The sequence below is a fragment of the Saccostrea cucullata genome, unplaced genomic scaffold (genome assembly GCF_032062105.1).
Source record: "Saccostrea cucullata isolate Sc308-1 unplaced genomic scaffold, CSIRO_AGI_Scuc_v1 ctg103, whole genome shotgun sequence".
NCBI classification, from domain to species: Eukaryota; Metazoa; Mollusca; class Bivalvia; order Ostreida; family Ostreidae; genus Saccostrea; species Saccostrea cuccullata.
The window spans coordinates 219,074-243,034 of NW_026937060.1; the positions used below are offsets into that span (position 1 = coordinate 219,074).

General features: G+C 35.0%; 1 protein-coding gene across 4 annotated transcripts in view; it reads right to left on the reverse strand.

Annotated features, from left to right (window-relative positions):
- LOC134247152 (putative aminopeptidase-2) overlaps positions 1 to 23,961 on the reverse strand; it is a 62,287-nt gene that overhangs the window by 1,780 nt on the left and 36,546 nt on the right. For all 4 annotated transcript variants that reach the window (XM_062729486.1, XM_062729485.1, XM_062729487.1 and 1 more), the window contains 31 exons: positions 22,354 to 22,467; positions 21,217 to 21,351; positions 20,710 to 20,775; positions 20,317 to 20,382; positions 19,797 to 19,978; positions 19,349 to 19,446; positions 18,793 to 18,920; positions 18,492 to 18,547; positions 16,578 to 16,725; positions 16,398 to 16,474; positions 15,847 to 15,957; positions 15,358 to 15,525; positions 14,852 to 14,992; positions 13,943 to 14,024; positions 13,154 to 13,698; positions 12,713 to 12,868; positions 12,367 to 12,484; positions 11,514 to 11,634; positions 9,932 to 10,086; positions 8,852 to 8,965; positions 8,439 to 8,573; positions 8,031 to 8,096; positions 7,634 to 7,699; positions 7,163 to 7,350; positions 6,935 to 7,032; positions 6,400 to 6,530; positions 6,206 to 6,261; positions 5,797 to 5,944; positions 3,346 to 3,422; positions 3,022 to 3,132; positions 2,392 to 2,559 (listed from right to left, as the gene is read on the reverse strand). In XM_062729486.1, the coding sequence (XP_062585470.1) occupies positions 2,392 to 2,559; positions 3,022 to 3,132; positions 3,346 to 3,422; positions 5,797 to 5,944; positions 6,206 to 6,261; positions 6,400 to 6,530; positions 6,935 to 7,032; positions 7,163 to 7,350; positions 7,634 to 7,699; positions 8,031 to 8,096; positions 8,439 to 8,573; positions 8,852 to 8,965; positions 9,932 to 10,086; positions 11,514 to 11,634; positions 12,367 to 12,484; positions 12,713 to 12,868; positions 13,154 to 13,698; positions 13,943 to 14,024; positions 14,852 to 14,992; positions 15,358 to 15,525; positions 15,847 to 15,957; positions 16,398 to 16,474; positions 16,578 to 16,725; positions 18,492 to 18,547; positions 18,793 to 18,920; positions 19,349 to 19,446; positions 19,797 to 19,978; positions 20,317 to 20,382; positions 20,710 to 20,775; positions 21,217 to 21,351; positions 22,354 to 22,467 (4,025 nt within the window). The remainder of the gene's footprint in view (positions 1 to 2,391; positions 2,560 to 3,021; positions 3,133 to 3,345; positions 3,423 to 5,796; positions 5,945 to 6,205; positions 6,262 to 6,399; positions 6,531 to 6,934; positions 7,033 to 7,162; positions 7,351 to 7,633; positions 7,700 to 8,030; positions 8,097 to 8,438; positions 8,574 to 8,851; positions 8,966 to 9,931; positions 10,087 to 11,513; positions 11,635 to 12,366; positions 12,485 to 12,712; positions 12,869 to 13,153; positions 13,699 to 13,942; positions 14,025 to 14,851; positions 14,993 to 15,357; positions 15,526 to 15,846; positions 15,958 to 16,397; positions 16,475 to 16,577; positions 16,726 to 18,491; positions 18,548 to 18,792; positions 18,921 to 19,348; positions 19,447 to 19,796; positions 19,979 to 20,316; positions 20,383 to 20,709; positions 20,776 to 21,216; positions 21,352 to 22,353; positions 22,468 to 23,961) is intronic.

The window sequence follows — 23,961 nt, forward strand, 5'->3', positions numbered from 1 at the left end:
TATTTTCAAAACCGTCTTATTTTCAAATCACGGCTTATTTTCAGTACAAAAATCTGGTAAGCGGTGAGAGCATAATCAAGGCTTATTATCAATACAATAAATTGTAATCGATCGATTGAAATCTACCAATTCGTTCTAAAAATAGATTATCCAGGTAAACTCAGGTAAACAATTAAATGAAAAGTGTTCAAAGGCCTAATATATTGGGCGCACGTTTTTCAGTTTTTAAAACAGTGAGCTTTTAACAATGGAGAATGGTAGTCGCACTCCGACTCCTAGGAAAAGTTATAACCGAGAATTCAAACTTCGGGTTGTAGAACATTATAAAGAATTGTCACTTGGGAATACAAAAAACCGTATCATCGAAACCGCTAAGTTTTTTGGAATTGATGAAAGCAATGTGCGGCGATGGATTAAGTCCGAAATAAAACTACAAGAAACTCCAAAAGGTTCGAAATCGCACGGCTCGGGACGGAAATCGCTTTATCCTGAGATGGAAAGACAACTACATCGTGAATTCAAAGAAATTCGGGAGGACGGACTTAAGGCCAAATCATGGTGGTTCAAATCCCGTGCAGCTGAACTCGCAGATTCTGACTTCAAATGCAGTAGCGGCTGGTTTAAAAATTTCAAAAAACGGCACAATATATCGTATCGAGCACCAACCAGTGGAGCTCAAAATCCACCAGACGCTAAAATTGAAGCCTTCAACAGTTTCCATAAATTTATCCGAAAAAATGCAAGCAGAGACTGCACCGACCCTAATGGTCGCTTTAAATTAGTTGCCAACATGGATCAATCTCCACTCCCGTTTGATCTAAATAAGGGGAAAACATATGAAACAACTGGTGCTACTAAGGTATGGTGCAGAACAAAAAAATCCGGACTTGATTACAGACAGGCAACATTACAATGTTGTATTTTCTCGGACGGAATTAAACGCATAAAGCCGCTTGTTATATTCAGGGGAACAGGCCAGCGAATTCCGTTCAGTGAAAAAGTGAAGTATGACAGTCGCGTTGTGGTTCAATTTCAACAAAATGCATGGTGTGACGAGCAAGTTATGTTGTTTTGGATAAATAATATGTGGAAAACTCTAGCAATCCAGTACAAACCAACAATGTTAGTTGCCGATGTACACAGAGCGCAAAATACGGAAACAGTAAAATCAAAGTTCCGAGAGATCGGCACAACGTTAGCGTTAATTCCAGGCGGATGTACAAGCGAACTTCAACCCCTTGATAGAGTGTTCCACGCTCCATTGAAGAAAAAGATTGAGGAAATAACGGACAAGCATGTGCATGCAAACAGAAAACAATGGCTTGAGGGCACTTTCACAGCTTCAGAAAGGTAATTACTAAATAATCAAACGTTAGCTCTGTGTTGTTTTTACATTGAATAGTTTTTCACACCTGTTTTAAGGCTGTGCATTTTACTTTAAGTGTGTAGATACCGGTATTCTAACAATTCAAAAACACATTTAGTTAATGATTTGAATGTATTTTATTTAAATTGTAGGCGAATCCTTATGACTAAATGGGTAGGGGAAGCCTGGTCAGAAACCTGCAAGGAACAAATGGCCGCTGTGGTGAAGTGCTTTAAAAGCTGTGGAATTTCAAACAAAACAGATGGCAGTGAGGACCATCTTATTCACTTCACAGGCATTGACAATTATACGTTTGAGCCAGAGAAAGAGGAGACTGAAGACACTGAACTTAGCTGTTTTATTTTGAACAAAAACGGTGAAAGTGATTCAGATGAGGACATTCCACTGGCTGAGCTAAAATTCAGAGTTTGACAGTTTAAATACAGCCTTTATTTTATAGTTTTAGACATAATATTCTGCGCATAGTATTTTTACTAAGACAATACATGTAAGTTTTTATCAAAATAGTGGACTTTGAATTTTTATGGTTTTTAGGCTACGCATGGTATTCTAACTGAAACAAACATTTTTAATCAAAATATTGGACTTTGATTGAATTTTTATGCTTTTATTACAGTTGTAAACATTTTATTTTTAATTTTGAATTAAATCATAATTTAATGTCATGTCATGGAATATTTATAATAAATAATTAAACTGATACTGTGTTTAATTAAGGCATTGTCATGACCGGCTTATTTTCAAAACAGGCTTATTTTCGAGTAATTATTAATGCAAGAAATAGGTGGCTTATTTTCAAAACCGGCTTATTATTAAATCCGTCTTATTTTCAAGCTTTTAGGGTATTTCATTTCCTACTATTTAAGAAATGACCTCAAATTTCACTTCATTATAGTGTCCGATACAGTAACTTACTGTTACATGACTTTTATCAGCTCCAAAAACTTTTATTTTACCATGCATGGTGATTCTTTTTTTTAATAGCCGTGTTTGACTACGCATACCTCTGAAGAAGCCAGGGAACCTTGGTACAAGACAGGGCAGCTAGGATCTTGGCTCTTTCTGAGGCTACTTGGGAGGTTTTGTATTGATTGTAGGCAAAATCCCACTCCTTCTGTCCACCCTCTTTAATGGCTGTACAGTAGACAGTGTATTTCAGTCCAGGGTCAATTCTGTAGAACAAAGAAATACAGGAAAATATTAAAATGTTGATAACTTAAAAAACATATAAACACACACCCACTAATACATGTAACAGCTCAAAATCAAATGCTTATTTTATAACTTTAATACATCTGTATTAAGTTAAATTGACAGACTGGTAGCAGTATACTATGGTGCCCACCCAAACCCCACCCTTAAGTTTTTTTGCTGTATATTTAGGTTTGGAAATGTCTCTCCTAATCCTGTTTTACCATCAGGCTTCTGTCTGACTCAGGAACAAACCAAACTCCTTCTGATACATTAGTTTTATAAAGTGTTTATCAAGTAAATTTTTTCATTAATTTAATAATTTTTATCAGTTTTTAAACTGATAAAAGATTTGTCATAAGGCAGGACAGACATGTGAATTCCTTCACATGCCTTTTATAAAAACTATAGTAGACTACTCATAAGTAATCAATGAATCTTACTGATTATTACTGGGCTGGTCCATCCACTGTTTGAACTGTTTCACAGCTGCAGCCAGACACTCAGGGATGTCATAGGAGCAGGCTGTGATGGCAACATTGGATCTCATATACCTGTAAAACAGATAAAAATAATCCAAATTGTACATCTATCCAAACTCTAGGTTAATAAATACCGGGTACACACAATTATATTAAATTTCCCTCTTTTTTCTCGTTTCAGAGAATTTGTTTAAGCTTCTTTGAAATCAAGACTTAATCCGCAAATAAATAGATAACTACAAATAACATATCATATTCCATGTTACTAACTAATAAATGACTTACGATTCTAAATGTGTGGCTCCTGTATTGTTCAAACCAATCTCATTGTAAATGTCTCTCACTAGATTCTGCATCTTTTTCTGCACGTCAATAAAAACATGAAATTCGTTTATTAGGTGGAATAATCTAAGTTTGCCCCCTTTACACTAGTTAAAAGGAAGAGAATTCAAGATTAATTCAAATGACATTATCTCTTTAACATAACTGTGTCTGGGTGAATAACAAGAGGCCCACGGGCCTTATAGGTCACCTGAGTATCATGTAACAACTTTCCAGCGGTTGTATTTGGTTTGTGTTTTAATCCAAAAGCCATGAAATTCACAAATTTTGAAGGAGGCACCATTGCTTTTCAAAGGGCAAATTTCAAAGCATTAATTTATTTTTAGTCAAAGTACCCCCTGGTACCCCTGACCCAGCGGCCCTGAAATTATCTATTGTGAAAGAGGCCCCTTTCTTCATTATAAGGCCAGCATTTTTTTTTATGTTTAAGTTTAGTTATGAACATGAGAATAAAAAAGTCCAGAAGGAGAAGGAAATAAAAAAAATTTGATAAATCAATTATTAACATTTGTACATTCTTTTTTTATGCTATTCTAATAGGGTCCTTACCACTGGACACATAATGCTTACAAATAGGAAAGTAGAACATTTAATTGCTTATTTCATCATCTGCCAGTTTGGGCCAGTTAAATAAATTTTGTGATGTTGGTCAAAATATATTTTTAAAAATTCAATTCTTTAAAAGTCTTTCAATGTATCTTCATTTTTTTAATATATGTTAGGTGAATGTGTAGACAATGTTCTAAAATTTACTTGATGCCTAAAATTATAATTCCTATCATAAAACAGACAGGGAGTATTGGTGAGTAGGGTGAACATTTTTTCAATTAAGTGTAAAATAATTTTTTCTGGCTGATACAAATGATACTACATGCCTGTAAATATTTGTATATTCTTGCTTTTTAATAGTTGAATTTTTTTTTATTTCTTCAGGTTATTGTTTATTTCTTCCTCAAATGGACTTAACTTCTCCCATAGTTTTATTCATTACATCTGATGCATAAGCAACCCTTTTCTGAAGAATGATGCTTAGACTGTAAGCTATAACAGAGACCTAAACAATGTCGCTGGCAATATGCAATAGCTACCACGGGCAGTTTAAAACCTGGGGGAGGAAAATAGTTTACAGATACTTTTGAAACGAATACATAATTATCTCACCAGCATATCATTGTGCAACAAATTCGTCAGCATTTTATTTGTCCTTTGAACGGGTGAAACGTTTTGAATGGCACTCGTATCGATGAATTTTACACTAAACCAAGCTATCTTCATTACCCGCCGTTTCATCTTAAAACCGGAAGTGCGAGTTCGTAAATTTGAAATCTCGATCCCGACTCAAATTTGACATCGGAAAGAAAATTCAAAACCTTAAGCGGAGGGTTTGTAAAACTGATAATAAAATAAATCCTGGCCTTAAATATTTAATTAGATCATTAGTATATTAACCAGGAGCAAAGGATAAGATGTTCAAAGAATTCATGCATTTCACTATATAATCATTAAAGCCCCACCCTAAAACAAGAACCCCTGACCCTGGGGCCATAAAATTCACAATTTTGGCAGAGGCACTTTTGCTCATCATAACTATGTACTTAGTTAGTTTATTTAATACCCAGGAGCAGAGAAGAAGATTTTCAAAGAATTTATGTATTTTCACTATATAATCAATTAGAGCCCAACCCTAACAGCAGAACCCCCGACCTGGGGCCATAAAATTCACAATTTTGGTAGAGGCACTCTTGCTCATCATAACTATGTACTTAGTTGGTTTATTTAATACCCAGGAGCAGAGAAGAAGATTTTCAAAGAAATAATGCATTTTCACTACCTACTTATTTAGCCCCGCCCTAGCACTAGAACCCCTGACCCCAGGGCCATGAATTTAACAATTTTGGTAGAGGACTCATTGCTGATTACAATCATGCAAACAGTTTGACTCCTTGATGTCCAGGAGTAAAGAAGAAGATTTTTAAAGATTGCATTAATTTTAGTGGTTTTGGCCCCACCCCTCAGGCCCTAGGGGGGCAGGGATCATGAAATTCACAATTTTTGTTCCCCTTCACCCATAAATGCTTTGTGCCAAATTTGGTTGAAATTGGTTCAGTGGTTGCAGAGAAGAAGCTGAAAATGTCCAAATGTTAAAGCACGACGGACGACGCACGACGACGGACGAAAACAGATAGCAATAGGTCACCTGAGTTTACTCAGGTGACCTAAAAAGTAAGCCATCCATTTTTTTTGTGTAAAATGGCAAAAAATAATGTGGTTAAAATATGCATACAAAATATATTCCTTTTAAACAAGTGACAAGTTTTTTCCCTCACAACTATGAAAGGAGTAAATGACGAGAGAAGATTGGGGTACAATGGCTGTCAGGGGTTAAAAGCTTACACTGAAATCTCCGTAGTACTTGGTCAGAGACAGCATGGTGTCTATGTAGGACAGCTGTCCCTCCCCCGCCTGACGGGGAATATAGTCCCTCTCTTTAGATAGATAGTCTACTGTCTCTAAAGCCACACTCATATCTAACTGGTTAGATCTGTAAGGAAAATAATTCATTATATTGTTTTAATTAATAAGTTAAAACTTATTTCAATGATTTTTGTATAGCGGATTTGAGATTTATATCCCCAGTTATTCATTGCTCTGTGACCTTCAACTTTGTTCTAGATTCAGTTTTAGGTCAAGGTCAATAATTTGCCAAATTTCAGTTTGATCTAATTCATTTAGACAAAAGCTAAAACCAAAATGTTCTCCTCTCATTGCCGAAGACTATTCTTTAAAGTTAAGCTATTCTTACCTTGCAAAGCTCCAGGCATCATTAATTATCTGAGCACGATTGATAGTGGATATGACCTGTATTCACAAACAAAAACATAAGTATCTATGTATCATAATAATCAAATCAATTAAACTTAATAAGCTACAGTAACTATTATGTACTTTTTAATGCACTTAAAAAAATACCCCTGTGTATGTATTGTGTGTACTTACAGTATGATTTTGATTGAGTTGAGCTATCAGAGCTCTCCAGTTTGCCTCGGTATAATTGACCCTGTAGACGCCATATTGGTCTGTATTAGCTATTATCCAATCAGAAGTCTTCACAGAGGGGTCAGCGAATTCTGAAACAAAATCATGGACATCACAAAAATCAATCCAGTATTGTAATACATGTATTTGAAATCTGCACATTCAAGGAGTGTTACCCTTTTTCAGTAAAATTTGTATATAAAGAAGTCATAAAGACAAGAATTTCTAGTTTCTTAAGTAAAATTCTTTCATCAAATGCATACAAAAAAAGTGGCATGTGAATGAGGATATGCAGATAAAAACTTTAAGATATTTTTATCCTGGTGTATTATAAATTTACTATCAAATTTTACTAAATTCAGAAAATCAATTTTTCTTATCATTTTTTGTTTTATTTTCGAAATGAACTCTCAAACGTGCTCTAAACTCTATTTTTGCTCCGTAATTCCCCTTACAATGTTAAATACATGTATGTGTAGTTAGTCCGATCTTTTACCTTGACTTGTTGTATTGAACCATTTCACATCATTGCTGTTCTTTTTAAAATTCTTCTCCGTCTTTGTCGTGTAGGTCAATGGCACCCACCATTTATAGCTAAAATTAACCATAACACTCCACAAGTCTACATAAAAATCTCACCAATTCATCAATCCAATGATATAAGAAAAGAATTCTTGTGGACTAAAACCAAATTTTTTCCCATAGTAATGAAAAGCTGACATACCCAAATGGAGAAATGTAAACAAGTGGATCTTTGGCATCAGGGTTTCTTAGGAACCGATTCTGTGTTGCCATGACAACTCCATTTCGTGGTACTGTTACCGTGACAACAGGGTAATTCATTTGTTTGATCCAGGTGTGCATTATTGCTCGAATTGATGTTGGATACTGTAAATTTTTCTGCTGAACAATCTGTATTTTGGAGAAAAACAGTTCATATGCATTAACATCAGCATCAACATCTTTTTTTCTAAATTTTGATTTGTTTGCTTTAAGCCTCCATCTCAAACATGCTAAATTAGATTCAGTGCGAAAGATAACACATTTTACTCTAGAATTATTATATTCCTCAAATTGGAGTAGAAAATAAAGTTTCATGAAGTTTTTATTGGAAGTAAAATGACCTTGACATTAGAAATCAAAAATGACCTTGACATTCTATTAACTTTTCTAAAAATTTTATCAAGAAACTCACTGTATCCATGGCATCCCAGAGGTCATCATGGAAGGCGTTCCCATACTTCCTACTCTCTAAATATAGCTGCAAAGAATAACACACCCTTCATAAATAATGAAACAGTTTAAATTGTCTAACACAACTATAAATATATCTGTAAACTTGCTTGTAGTTATTTTAGTTGAAGAATATATTTCTTAAAAGAAAACAAAATTGTTCTATACTTCTTACTAAAGAGTTAGAAGAGTATATGAATTTGCAAATGGACTAGAACTTCTGACATTCAGATATTCATGCTTTTTCTACAGGAAAATTGTAACAAGCAAGGCTTCATAAAGGAAATTTGGTCTCTGATGAGAGGAATTTCCCGCACAAGATTAAGAACAAAATTTCTTCAGCATACTCTAGTACTTACATTGAGGCCTTTTCTGAAGTTCTCCTCCCCCAAGAAAAATCTCATCATTCTGATGATACTTCCTCCCTTAAAAAACAAGGATAAATCTGGTGAACTACTTTGCTTTCAAAGAAAAAGAAAAGCTTTAAAAAATTACAAAAATATTAAGTCAAGAGAAATTCTTGTGAATCAATGAAAAATTGAGATTTCTCTTATAAGTCACAGTTGTTCCAATTTCAGATTTTTAAAGTTTTTCAGGTCCAATGTTCTTTCTTTACAAAATACGTTGCATTCACTGTCACAAGATGAAATGAGATATATAATCAGAGAATCAGCAAATTTCTTTTTCATTGGTTATACTGTAAAACATCAGTATGATTGAGATAATAAAAGTGCATACCATATGGCATTGATCATTCTATTACAAACCTTGGAGTATGATATTGTATCAAATACAGCATTCATTTCATCAACTGTTTTTATAGGCACATATATTGGATGAGATGTAACAAAGGCATCAATGCTGAATGTAGAATACAGCTCACTTAGAATAAACTGATCCCACTATGAAAAGGAAAGAATCTGAATATATAATATAATGTCATTTCAATAAAGATATTAACCTTATGAACTCTAATGTAGACAATTCATTTGTAAACATAGATCAAATCAGGTTTCATGTATACAGTAAAAAACTCCAACAATATGATTTTTTTCAAACTCCTATTTTACTGTAACAGATAAATTGACACAGAAGCCAAACTGTTGTGTTTATCATGTCATAGAAATATTCCAATACAGTTAGACTGACATATTATGTTTTCTTTTAGAAGGTAACAAACCATTTTCCAATCTGGGAAGAGATGATCTGCTCCCATATATTCGACAAAGGTCGCGAACCCTTCATTGAGCCAAAGGTCATCCCACCACTTCATAGTGACCAGGTTACCAAACCACTGTAAAAAACACAATGATAAAATATACAGGTATGTACATGACTAAGTAATTTGTTTAAGAATACAATGTACTGTAATCCTATGTAAAAATTTCGCATTTTTCGGAGAAAATCAGGTATATCCTTGCTTGATACAAAATTTTGGGTGGAGTTTAAAAGGGTTTTTATTTTCACAAAGTTCACTCAATGAGCCCGAGTGATAACAGTGGTTATAATTACCTGATGAGCCAGTTCTGTAACAGTGGCTATAATTACCTGATGAGCCAGTTCTATTTACTGGCTATAATTACCTGATGAGCCAATTTGTGAATAGTTACAGTGACTTTTATGAACCAGTTTGGAAGGTTTTTACAGTTGCTTTAATTACATGATGAGTTGGCTTTGATTTGCAAGTTGTAATCACCTGATAATCCAGTTTGTGAATAATTAAACTGGCCATTATTACCTGATGAGCCAATTTGTGAATAATTACAGTGGCTATAGTTACCTGGTGAGTCAGTTCATGAGTAATTACAGTGGCTATAATTACCTGATGAGCCAATTCATGAGTAACTGTAGTGGCTATAATTACCTGGTGAGCCAATTCATGAGTAACTGTAGTGGCTATAATTACCTGGTGAGCCAGTTTGTGAATAATTACAGTGACTATAATTACCTGATGAGCCAATTCGTGAGTAATTACAGTGACTATAATTACCTGATGAGCCAGTTCATGAGTAATTACAGTGGCTATAATTACCTGATGAGCCAATTCGTAAGTAATTACAGTGACTATAATGACCTGGTGAGCCAGTTCTGTAACAGTAGCTATAATGACCTGGTGAGCCAGTTCTGTAACAGTAGCTATAATGACCTGGTGAGCCAGTTCTGTAACAGTAGCTATAATTACCTGGTGAGCCAGTTTGTGGGTAATTACAGTGGCTATAATGACCTGGTGAGCTAGTTCTGTAACAGTGATTATAATTACCTGATGAGCCAGTTCATGAGTAATTACAGTGGTGACTCTCTGTCTATTTCCTTCTGAGGAGACTCCTGGTTTAAACAACATGGCCGTTTCTCTGTACGTAATCAAGCCCCAGTTCTCCATAGCTCCAGCAGCAAAGTCAGGAATAGCGATCATGTCTGTAAATAAAACAGAAAAAGTTATGTAGGGACTTGAACGTGTTGAAAAAATGAACCTATTGACTGTCCACAGCTGCAAAGTCAGACAAAGCGATCATGTCTAAAGACAGAAAATATCAGTAAATATTATCAGCATAATTAGCATAAGATGATAAACTGTCAGTTTCTTCAACAATAAATGATAAACAATCATGAGGAAAGTCCCACAACTTTTAATATAACTGTAGTGGAGCTGTAAATCCAGACGAAGTAGTCAACAAATCATTACACATAAGTTTTAACTGAAAAAAAAAGTCATATTTGAAAGTTCAATTTAAATTATACGTTAAAAACTGACATTTTCCCCATTAAGCAAATTCCATGAATTATAATCAGAGTGATACATATCATACCCTTCAATGTATAATTTTGTTCCCATTTAAGGATGACGTTTACTCAGGTTTCAGATAACAGAAAGGAAATTTTATAAAGTATAATATGTTAAATCAAAAATTGTTCTAAATGGATAAAATAAGCAAGTTTTAAATCGAAATCAATTTAAAAATTTAATATTTTATTATTTAAAGAAAATATACAGGTACAAAAGTCAGTGAATGGTAATGCAGAGGAAATTCGGACTAAATTTTCAATTTTTCATTTTGGTCAAAAATTTTCATTTCTTTCAATAATAATCACGAGGTAAAGGTTAAATTTATTTTTAAACATCATTTTGCAAATATTATATGTGTTAAAGCTCATAAATTATTTCAAATAATTGAATGCTACGAAATAAAGAAATTCCAAAATATGTACAAAAACCATTCCAGACAATATTTCTCAATAATTTGATCATTGACCCCATATAATTTTAATACCATGAGAATTAGGGCATCAAAAGTAATCCGAGGCTATAGATAGTTTAGAGTCTTTATCAGTCAGATGTTTGTAATATTCGATTTAAAATGGGGAAAAAATATAAATATGACAGAGGAAATTCGGACTGTTATAATTATCACATTTCTGGCCCAAACTCCAATCATTTCTTTATATGAAGCAACGCTGTTCCATTGCTATAATATTTAATTATTTAAAGAGTTTAGTTGCTTGTAATGTTTTGTGTGAATAGAAAAAATTGGTCATAGTGTGAAAAATTGAGGTATTTCCCGAGAAATACTCAGGGGCCACTAGCATGAAAAGTAGGTCATTGACCTAGTTATTTGAAATTGAAATTTAACACAAGAATCATTGGTGTACAATGTGCAATAGGTGGTTTTTCGTTCTTATCAGTGGAATTTTTGGTCATCTGAGTAAAGGTATACCTTAATTAATTTTTTTTAAATACTGGCTAGAAATTAATCTTAATTGTAATGGAACCATCCTCCCTTTTCGACTTAATAAGAAAAAATGAATATCAATTAGGCTTAATAAAAGAAATCTCAAAGACATACCTTGTTTTTTCAGTGGGAAAGGGATGTCGAAATACTCTTCATAATAAGTGATGGTTTTGTTTCCGACATCCAGACCAAACTTTGTATCATTGACGGCCTCAGGCAGAGACCAGGCACTGTACTGTAATGGACAAATCGGGAATTTAAATGTAATATATGGCCATCTTTATAAAAAAATTTTGATTGCCCTCTCCTGACCGACTGACTACATGTAAAAAACAGCTTGACTCTAAACTTTTTTTTTTTACATTCCAAGACAAGATATTTTTTCTTTTTATTCCTCTTATCCAGTCAACAAATGTTTAAATTTTCTGGAGAAAAGATTTTATCCACCTACTTACTGATCTGATAATTTTACCCTGCATTGGGAGAGGGCAAGCAAACATTATTTTAAAGATAGCCTTCACAATTATTTTTTCTGGCATACCCCTCTCCCTTTCCATATTAATTTGACAAACACCAATACCTCAGTCATAAAATGTACTGTGGAATCAATGTCATCATTGTTCATGGGAAACAAATTGTTTGTGCTTTTTGTGGGTCATGTTGAACCCAAGAAAGAACATCACCAAAAATGATGACTTGTCCATGTATAGCATCAATAAATCTTAAGTATAGGAGTTTTCCACAAAACTAGGTCCTAAAAAATCAGTACAGATTTGGTTGCCTATAATGATTAATCATAACCTGCACATGCATGGTAGTCGATCTCAAATTATCAATTAAACAGTTTCCTTTATTAGTACCTTCAAAGGCTTGATTGTAGAAAATGTCCTTAAAAATCATACTTTTGGGGATAACAGTGTTTATCATTAATATTTGTACAATCATTTTGTTAAGAAAAAAAACTTACAATTATTCCATTTTTGGTGGTGGTAGTGGTCTTCTCAAACTGACAAACAATAAAAGCTAATAGGTACGTGGACATTCGAGGAGTTGTGTCATATACATCTGCCACAAAGTTATTTCCCCTGCAAGTAAATTTTACAATTACTACTTTTCTTAGAAACATTTCATGAAATTAAGTAAACAAAATATATTTAATGTAAAATCACCAAAATTTATTTAAAAAAAAGAAAACTTTTTTAAAAACAATATTCAAATGGTTAATGCCTTTATTGTATTTCAGCTTGTTTTATGTCTACACAATCAATCAATCAATTTAATTCAAGTACATATAAATATCATTGTTTGTTTACTTTTCCTTATATTCCAGGATCTCCATGTTGGACAAGGATTTGAAATCCTTTCGTCTCACCAGGGTGACATTAAACTTGGCCTTCATGTCAGGTTCGTCAAAGCAAGGGAAGGATTTTCTGGCATCCACAGGTTCCATCTGAGTAGTGGCCAAAAACCTGAAAATAAGAAGCAAATTATAATTTAAAAAATTTATTCAAAGAGTATCAGAATCTAAAGATAACATTGAAGGCAACCATCCAAAAATGTACTGAACACTGTTAAATTAGGGAATAACTATAATCAAATTTGGTATTTGTGACCGTTAATGCTGATTTTAATGGTCGCAAACTGAGTTTTACCTGCCAGGCATGAGCAGAGCAGTTTTACTGCTTCAAGCATCAGTGCATTATCCCATCAAAATGTGTTTTACAAAACAATTGCATTAGAATGTGACATCTTACTTGGTTTGATTGTTGCTGGTGTAGGTGCTATAATAGAGACCAGCCAAGTCATCCTTAAGGGGACCAGAAAACTTTAAGCTCAGCTCATACTGCTGTCCTGGTACCAGCTCGGTGTTCAAGTTAAAGATCGAGAACATGAGCTCTTCCTTGCGAGACAACGAGCTGAACAAGTTACCTCCCCCTCCCAGTGCCCTCACTTCAATGGAGCTCTCCTCGATTGTAATCATGTTACTGTGTAACGTGATATTCTTGGTTCTTTCCGTGACGTTCACAAGGAGCGTCAGATTTCCGGAGAAGGTGAAATTTTTGGGGTCGGGCTGGTAGAGGTCTGGGAAGAGTTCTAGGGTGTATAGTTCCGGTAGTACGGAGCGAGGGAGGCGGACGTTTCTGTTGACCTGCTTTGTGGGTGCTGTCCGGTCCAGCCATTTCTGTATGATGGGGAGATTCTTCTTCATCCACTGTACATTGGCCTGGACTTTCTCGATGGCCTGCTCCCCGGCCCTGGTGGCTGATCCCAGATCTCTACCCGTTATGAAGTCCCTCAGCTGAAAACAAATAAATACATCTGTCAGATTCTTCCTCTCTATTGAAAAATGGCTATGTTTTAAATAAATTATCAGCCAGTCAAACTAAATGTCCTTTAAGTTGAAAGTATTTACAAATTTTCACATCATGTGCTTTTTGCTGACTTGCATTTAGAGAATGATTTTGTTCACTGAAGTTTAAAATACTTTAATGACTTAAGGTCAATATGCCTTTCGAAATTGTTTTTATCATTGTAGAAGGTACCTGTTGCAGTTCTAATTCAGTATTGAATGACTCTGTGACTCCAGATATAAGACGAGCAAAGGAGAATGATCCCCCACCATAGCTAGAAAACCAACAGGCTCAACATGCAAACACATCAACTTCACATCAACAACATTTATATCAACTTCATCAACATTAGCATCAACATCATCATCAACATTAATTAATCAACAATTAGCTAAGTTATGCACCAATACCTGTAATAAACAGTACATTTCCTGAAATCCATGCAGACTAATATTGCTGTTAGGCCAAAAAAAAATTTAACGGTTTCTATGGTACTGCTGCATTAAGCTGAGTGCCAATCATTTTCAAACATTAAAAAGGGGAATAAATAATTTTTTTCAGAATTGAGTTTTTCACCTTTTCATTACTATAGATATGGGAAAAAGAAAGATAAATCTTGCTATTTAAATAAAAACACAGCCTGTAAAATTTTGGTGAGAAATATTTGACCACAGAAACTAAAGAATATTTTTCTTGGCCTTAATGAAAGGAACAACATTCAATACTCCAACAATGTTCCATTATAAGTCATGCATTCACTGGGTGGTAAGATTTTAATGCATTGAATATGTCAGGTAGAATGATCCTCTCATCCAAGTGTAGTTTAGTGTGTTATCAGACAATTTAATAAAAAATGGAAATGAATATGAAATTCTAGATAATTTAAACACAATAAAGCTTGAGAACAAATCGTAAAAGTAAAGGGTGGTATGTATATTTAAAACTTTCTAGAGCAGGAAAAAGGACATTCTACCTTAAAAATAAAATAAAAACATCTGATCATCTAAAAACCCAAATATGTACATAAACGCTAACAGAACAAGCAGTTCACTACAAACCCCCAAAATGAACATGCCTGAATATTTATACTACAAATCTTACTCTTTCCTGAGTTGGTCCCAGTTCTGTCTCACGAAGTTCCACACCAGGTCTTTGCCGATCGTGTTCCGTGAGATGTAAGTTATGACAGTGGTAGCGTCCTGCTTGCGAACCACATTAGTGTCCAGAGCATACTCAAGGTACCTGTAAATCAAAGAGTGTAGAGCTTGACTTATCTGATGCTGCAAGTTCGTCGTCAGCTATTTCAAGTAAAATGTCACCGTAGGCTTCACTTTCAATTAATTTTTTTGTACCACACACTAAATTTTCATTTCCATTTTGCTTTCAATGAAAGTTTGTTATTATAATACAGTTCAGAAACATTAAACTCAGAATTAACAAATGCATTTAACAAATCCAGGTTGCAAATTGACCCAACTCACCTTGTAATTGAAAAGAATATTTGATACCAGACAAAATATGAACCTATCTTCATCTGACAATGACTAGAACCTCAACTTTTTTTTTTTAAATCACAGTTTATCTAAAGATTGATTTTTTTTATTTACCTGCTCAGCAGCCATGTTTGTTTTGAGCAGGACATGGCGTACAGAAATCTACTGCTCTCTGAGGCCAGTGTAGAGTCCTTGTATTGCTGAAGGACAAAATCCCACTCACTCTCTCCACCCTCGGCGACCCCTGTACAGTACACCATCGTCTTCAGATTCGGATCCACACTGCAAACAAATAAAATTTTATTACACTGCAACTACATAGTTTCTGCATTGAAGACACTGTAATATAAGTGTTTTGCCTAGAAAATCAGAATACTTTAATATGTTTTATACGGGAAAAGGTAAACAACTTTCAGGTTTACTGTTGGACTGGAATGTCATAACTATCATATTGGATGAAAACTTACAGTTAACTGTCAAGTCTGGCAGTCAGAATACCTACTGGTTTACCAATGGATTGGATTGAATACTTACAGGTTTACTATTGGATTGGATGGAATATTTTACAGGTTTACCATTGGATTGCACAGGCAGAATACTTACAGGTTAACTGTTGGATTAGACATCCACTTGTCAAAGATTGCCTTCACCTGAGTTCTACAGCCAGGGACATCATAAGTACAGGCAAGGTCAGCCACATCCGATCGCGTATAGCTGTGACAAAAAGGAAACTCATCAGCAAGCTGATACATAGGACTAAAATCAAATCTTATTCTACTGCTTCATTTATTCTATGAAATCATACACTTTTGGTGGGTTTATTAATGTTTGTTGTTCGCCAGATATGAACGGTCCCAAATTTATTTGCCTCACAAAAAGTGCAACAGGTGGCAACTCGATAGATACTTCCTCATCCATTAAATGAATTAACATTATTTTCTCTCCATGTAACCAAGCAAATTTTACCCAAAGAAAATAAGAGTCTCAACAGTCCTTCGCTGTAATAAAACTGTCCCTAAAAATTCCATTTCTTTGAGTTCAATATACATTCATGCATGAATTAATGAAAGAGTTAGTCATGAAGACCATAATAAAGAGGTGTACATGTAACTACAAAATGAATACCTCTTTGGCAAAAGGGCTCAAAGACTCACATTTCTAAATGGTTTGAATTAGAGTTGTCCAATCCAAGTTTTCCGAATGGTTTCTTTAATAGAGATGCCATGAAATTCTACAAGAATTTAATAATAGCATCAAAACTTGAACTTTGTATTACATGTACGGTCAAACCTCATTATAGGTACTGTTTTCCATTCAATCGTTTTGGCTTGTACCTTGTACTCCCCATACAGAGGGGTGCGGACCAACATTTTACGGACGTACGACAGTTCCTTCTCAGCGGCAGTCCAGGGGACATAATCCATCTCAGCCCCCAGGTACTCGATAGTCTGTAGGGCTGTCTCCATTGGCAGTTCTCCAGCCCTGTGTTAATTAAAAGGAAAAAGAAACAGGAATAAATCTTTTTAACTTAAACCCTTGTAAACAGCATAAATATACTGTATATTAATTTGCATGTGGCAATTATTTCATGTTAATTCAAATATGCATCAATTAAAGGAAAGTATTAAAAAGAAAATAAACATAGGTAATCAGAGATTACAGAGCTCACCTCAACGAATGTTGTCTTTAAGTAAGGCAAAGTCACACAATTAACAAACAAAAAGTGTACATTCCAAAAATGAAAATATTTAAGCAATTTTGATCTGATACTTGGAAACAGACCTACATAAAAAATTCAAACTAGTTCTTATTCATGAAAATGTAATCAAAATCCAGCATCTGAAGCAGATTTGAGAATTTTCATCTCTTGATGAAAACTTTAACCTGTTCACTCAACCGGAAAATGTAGGTCAGATTCAGCATCCGAAGCAAGCTCGGTAGTGTGCATCCTTATCATCCATGCAAGTTTGGTCAACATAGGGCTTATAGTTACTTGCAAATGAAACATGCACCAAAAACTTTAACCTGTTCACTCATCCAGAAAATGTAGGTCAGATTCAGCATCCGAAGCAAGCCCGGTAGTATCCATCCTTAGATGTATCATCCATGCAAGTTTGGTCAATATAGGGCTTAAAGTTACTTGGAAATGAAACCTGCACCAAAAACTTTAACCTGTTCACTCAACCGGAAAATGAAGGTCAGATTCAGCATCCGAAGCAAGCCCGGTAGTATACATCCTTAGATGTATCATACATGCAAGTTTGGTCAACATAGGGCTTAAAGTTACTTGGAAATGAAACCTGCACCAAAAACTTTAACCTGTTCACTCAACCCGAAAATGTAGGTCAGATTCAGCATCCGAAGCAAGCTAGGTAGTATCCATCCTTAGATGTATCATCCATGCAAGTTTGGTCAACATAGGGCTTAAAGTCACTTGGAAATGAAACCTGCACCAAAAACTTTAACCTGTTCACTCAACCGGAAAATGTAGGTCAGATTCAGCATCCGAAGCAAGCCCGGTAGTATCCATCCTTAGATGTATCATCCATGCAAGTTTGGTCAATATAGGGCTTAAAGTTACTTGGAAATGAAACCTGCACCAAAAACTTTAACCTGTTCACTCAATCGGAAAATGTAGGTCAGATTCAGCATCCGAAGCAAGCTAGGTAGTATCCATCCTTAGATGTATCATCCATGCAAGTTTGGTCAACATAGGGCTTAAAAATACTTGGAAATGAAACCTACACCAAAAACTTTAACCTGTTCACTCAACCGGAAAATGTAGGTCAGATTCAGCATCCGAAGCAAGCCTGGTAGTATCCATCATTAGATGTATCATCCATGCAAGTTTGGTCAACATAGGGATTATAGTTACTTGGAAATGAAACCTACACCAAAAACTGCACCAAAAATGTTAACCTGCTCCAAAAACATTAACCTGGTCATTCCTTTGCTGAAATTGCAGCATCTGAAACTTTGACTGGTACAGTGAAACACACTAGAACAATCTTCCATGCATGTCTAATCAATATAGGACATAGAAGTACTTAAAAAGAAAACTGCTCCAAAAAACTTAACCTTAACCTGGGACGCCGATGCCGACGTGGACGCCGACGCCGACGCCGACACCGACGCCGACGCCGAGGGTATTACATAAGCTCCCCCAACTTCGTTGAGGTGAGCTAAAAACTATCCATAAAAAAAAATATGTTAATTTATTAATACACTGCATATTTCCAAACACTTACTTTGCCAGGGCCCAAGCATCATTTATCAGTTGTGCTCTGTTTGTTGAATAAATAACCTATTACAAAACAGAGAGAGTCAGTCAATATCAACATTTCTTTTCTGTTGTCTGACAAAAAAATATATATATATATATTAACCTCTCCCACCAAAAAAGGACCTATGGGCTGAATTGAATTTCATTTCTTTTAAAAATTAAGATCATATTTTATTTCTTGGCCTGAATGTTTAACGGTAACATTTTCTCTGAATAATCATGATTTCCATAGCGCAGCTGTGCCAAAGAAAACTGATTCTGTGTACCTCATGATCTGCCTTCAGCTGACCAATCAATTTATTCCAATTGTCGAGGTCATAGTTCATCCTGTAATAGCCAATCGCCTGTACATTACCCAGAATCCAATCTGCTGCTGGGATGTTTGTTGAAATATCTTAAAAATACAAGACTAGTATTAATAATACATTTACAGGGGATAAATATCTACTACTTAATATGTTAGACCTACTTGTACATGTATATTGCACAATACCTTAGTAGAATGAAATGAAAAATAATCTAGTTCTGTCAAGTTTATCCCAACAGGGGAGGAAATTCATTTCACTGTAAGCCTAAACTCAATACAAGAGTCTCCCCTAAAACGTACGGCTTTCCACTGGTAGAAGCAAAATCTTTCAGTTCGAAAATTGAACTGTTTACAAAAATTGAACAAAGACCCAAACCCTCATTAAAATATGGAAAATATCTCTTGAAATCACAAATGATGACACTTATTTATAACCATGGCTATAAAGTTGTGGACATAGAACATTAGACATCAAAACAAATGTAAAGACTATGAATTAAGAGCAGATAACAGACCTTTGGTAGCATCATTGACCCATACTAAGTCACTATAAGATTGGTTGAACTTCTTAGTAGCCTCTGTCGTGTATGTGAAGGGTATCATCCATTTGTATCTAAAACAAAACGGTGAGTGAGTGAACATCTCCATGTCACTGTATAGCAAACAGATCAAAATTACTGTATAAATTATGCATAAAAAAGGGGGGCTTCATATTTTAGCAGTTTTTGCACGGACATTGATGTGCTAATTCATGAATACTGCAGAGAAATCATATATAAATAAATTATAGGGTGAAGAGTTAATTCTTAAATATACTAACAACCAAATGCCAAGCAATTGCTCTACAAACTTTGAATACGCCAATTTATGAACATGAACAGTAATCTATCCAAATATTGTACATTTATTCTTTGTTTTTTTTTTCTATATAATTTCAGACTCTGTGCAAAAATTGAGGCTCACCCAAATGTAGAATTGTATTTCATGGGATCTTTGGCCATGGGGTTGGCCAGGAAGCGTTTCTGAGTTACGCGGAGGCGGCCACTGTCCTGTCTGGTCACCTTGACCACAGGGTAGTTCATCTGTAGTGTCCAGGTGTCCATAACAGTCTTCACATCCAGCTGGTGACCATTCTGATTTGCCAGCTGATAAAAAGAAGCATGAAATGTTAAAGAGTGCTTCTATTATATTTTGTCATATGTATTTCACTTACAGGTTTTACTTTTGTATCCGTCTAATATGTTACTGGACTAATTCCCCGTGCATTAGTCTTGAAGCTAATTCCCCGCCATTCGTAATCCTCTATTTGTATCGGTATAATAAAACAGTTAAAAAGTATATCATTGAGGGAGTTAGAAAGGTTCCAAATCCCCTCGACCAGGACTATGTCCTTCGGCGCGCTGCGCCTCGGGAAATAGTCCTGGTCTTGGGAAACTGGAATCTTGCTAACTCCCTCAATGACATACTTTAACTGTATACTAACCTTTGTCATGGAGTTCCAAAGATCATCATGGAAAGAGTTGCCATATTTCCTGCTATTTAGATAATCCTGATAAAACAAGAAATAAACATCCATTAAAATAATCATTCTAAAAGACTTTTCAATGAATTTTCTGTAATGCTATTATACCCATCTATTGCAAATCACCATCATCTATGCATGAAAAGTACTTTAAAAAATTTCTCATCTTATTTATGCCATTAAAAAAATTAGAACTCTATTAGGTACAGCAAAATTCAAATGAGATGACAAGGGAAACCCAATTGAGATATTTAAAAGCTTTACCCTTTAAAATCACATTACTAAAAGCTATGTATACTATTACATTCTTATATTCATTTTTGTATAATGTTCTAAGAATTATCTATCCATTACCGTTAAACCTGCTCTGAATATCTTCTCTCCTAAGAAAAACCTCATCATTCTAATTATACTGCCACCCTGATAATCAAAGACACAAATAAATAATTGGTAATTATATAATGAAGGCAAAACACAATAGGCATTTTAAGTGTATTCTTGCGACTTTATAGACTCTGATGATTCTTTAACTTCATTCTCTAATAATCTTTAATTATTTACTATTTCAGTCTAATACAATTACTAGTATAGTAAAACTCAGTTTTAACAAAGTCTCTGGGACCTATAAAATTACTCCGCTATATCCATAATTCGTTATCTCTGTATACAGAATTCGTTAAATTTATATAGCTTGGGATCCATGATAACTTCGCTATATCCATGAATTTGAAAAATCTGTGTTCGTACTAAACAAGTTTTACTGTATGCTTACACACAATCTCATATTCATATGATGTACCTGTAGATCACAACCACCTTTCTTGCCTTGCTCTTAAAGAGTTTGCCTCCTCAATTACATACCTTAGAGTAGGAGATTTTGTCGAATATTTCGTTAATTTGCTCGGGATTGGCGACAGGTACGTAGATCGGGTGTGACGTCACCAGACCGTCGTAATCAAAGGCCACCTGGAGGTCTTCTGTCACAAACTGGTCAAACTGAAAACACACAAAGTCAAGTTTCATTCTTATGTACATTTAACCCATTAACCCTTTCAATATACAGTCAATTCTCGAATTATCGCCATTCGATTCATCGCCATTTTCGCAATACCGCCATGTTTTCCCAAGAACGTTTTTCCTGCTAAATAAAATTCTCTTTATAACGCCAAATTCGCATACCGCCATCCGCCACCGTTTTCACAACAAACGTCCATTTTTAAGTGTCAATTATCTCGATATACCGCCACAGGTGCATGTGGTCAGTGAAGCGTGGCTAATTAGTTGACGCTATTCCTGTTGCAGACAAGGTACATGCAATTAAGTAATTAAACAAGAATTAAATAAACAATAATTTAAACATGAACTGTTATGATCATTTTGTTTTCTGTTTAATAAAATCATTTAGTCATAGCTTCCCCACGAAAGCGGTCGTTGTTAAAGTGCGCCGATAAGGAAAAAATAATTATACGGTATAAATTGTTAACCTTCCATCAACAATGATACCATAAACAATGAACATATTCAAGAATTCATTTTACTTATTATCGGCAATATATCACGACGATCAACCCAGTATGTTTTTTTTTCAATATCGAACGTGCAGATTTACATTCATTTCATATACAAATATTTGTCTTTGTTTTAGCGTAATTGTACATTAATAAAATTACTTGTTGTATTTTCAATCAGAAATATGTTTTTATATACATGTACATGTGATAATAAGAATAGAAACGCTAAATGGTATTTCTAAGAATGATAACTCTACTTTTTGTTTTCTAAAAGATGGGAAATTCAATTCATCACCAAATTCGTTATACCGCCATGATTTCTAAATTACAAAAGGTGGCGGTTTATCGAGAATTAACTGTAGTAGGAAATTTCTAAAAACTTCAATTGAAAGGAAAGATGGGTAAGGAAATTAAAAAAAAGGATTATCTATAACAGATTTATATCTACTGATCTCAAACAGTATGATGAAGAAACTTAAGTTAATACCATTTTCCATTCTGGGAATTTGTGATCAGCTCCTAGGTATTCCACAAAGGTTGCGAACCCTTCATTGAGCCAAAGATCGTCCCACCAGCCCATAGTTACTAGATCTCCAAACCACTGAAAAAAGTGTAATCATAATTGATAATGGAATCTGTCAAGATCATCCAAAACTACCTGGAGATAATATTGCATGTAACTTGTTATGTCTTTTTAGACAATGGGTTCGGACACAGTCAAAACACGTTTGCTCAACAGCAGGTTGCCATTTTGGAACTATTTTATTGTATCATTACGCAACTGTTACAGTATTACAAAACACAGAACCAACAAAAGATTATATAATTCCGGATAACAATATCAGCTTAACCAAATCATAACATTCCTCCCCACTAAATTTTGACTTCCACAAGAATTAAAATCAGAACTTAAATTGAATGAAATTTTGGGCAATATACACATTTCAAATATTAAACTTCACAGACATGTTTTACCAGGCCAATACATTCAACACAATACAGTATACAAAGTGAAAATGACCTCTTGGTCAACACAAAGGCACGGGGATTATTGTGCCCCAATACTGTGCCATAATACACAAAACAAAATGCACAATTCATTTGAAAGTAACATAGTCACTGAAACGTTTGGGCGGTCCAACATTTCGTCTTGGATTTTGTCTGGCTAGTATGGTAGGCTCGGTCCTAACTTCTGGCTGAGATTTCTGTTCCTGGATAGGACTATTAGCTTTCTTCCTGTTGAAGACCTCTGGAGTTGACTGCCTGACTTTCGTACCTTGCGGAAAGACTTCTGGACTAGACTGTTTAGCACTAACTGTAGGAGTTGGTACATGTATCTGTGGCACAAACTTCTCAAGATCACTGTGTACAACTTCCTGATTCTTTAGTGAAGAATCATATATCTGATCTACGTGTCTTCTCCAAGTATTGTCCCCAACTTGCACTCTGTAAGAAACAGGTCCTGTCTGCTCTTGAACGGTTCCTGGTACCCAGTCCGACTTTGAACTGTGACGGTAGTCCCTAACAATTACACTGTGCCCAGGTTCAAACACACGCAATGAACTTGATCTCTTAGATGCGATGTGAAACTGTTTGTTTTTAACATTTTGTTCAATGTCTGGTTTTATCAAATCTAGTCGTGACTGCAATGAACGACCAATGAATAGCTTTGCAGGTGACTCTCCAGTAGTTGAATGTGCTGCGTTGCGATAGGCTAGTAAAAAGTTAGATAACTTCGTTTCCACAGAACCTCCATCCTTCTTGCTTGACTTCATTGCGGACTTGAACGATTGTACAAAACGTTCCGCTAATCCATTTGAGCTAGGATGATATGGAGCTGAAGTCACATGCTTTATTCCATTGGTACGAATGAAGTTTCCAAACTCGTCTGACGTAAACTGAGGTCCGTTATCACTGACCAACACTGTAGGAACACCATTTCTAGCAAAGATACTTCTCAAGACCTCAATAGTCTTGTGGGATGTCGTCTCGCGCATCATTATGACCTCAGGCCATTTAGAATGTGCATCTACTGCTACCAGGAACATCCAGTTCATAAAAGGCCCAGCGAAGTCTATATGGATACGTTCCCAAG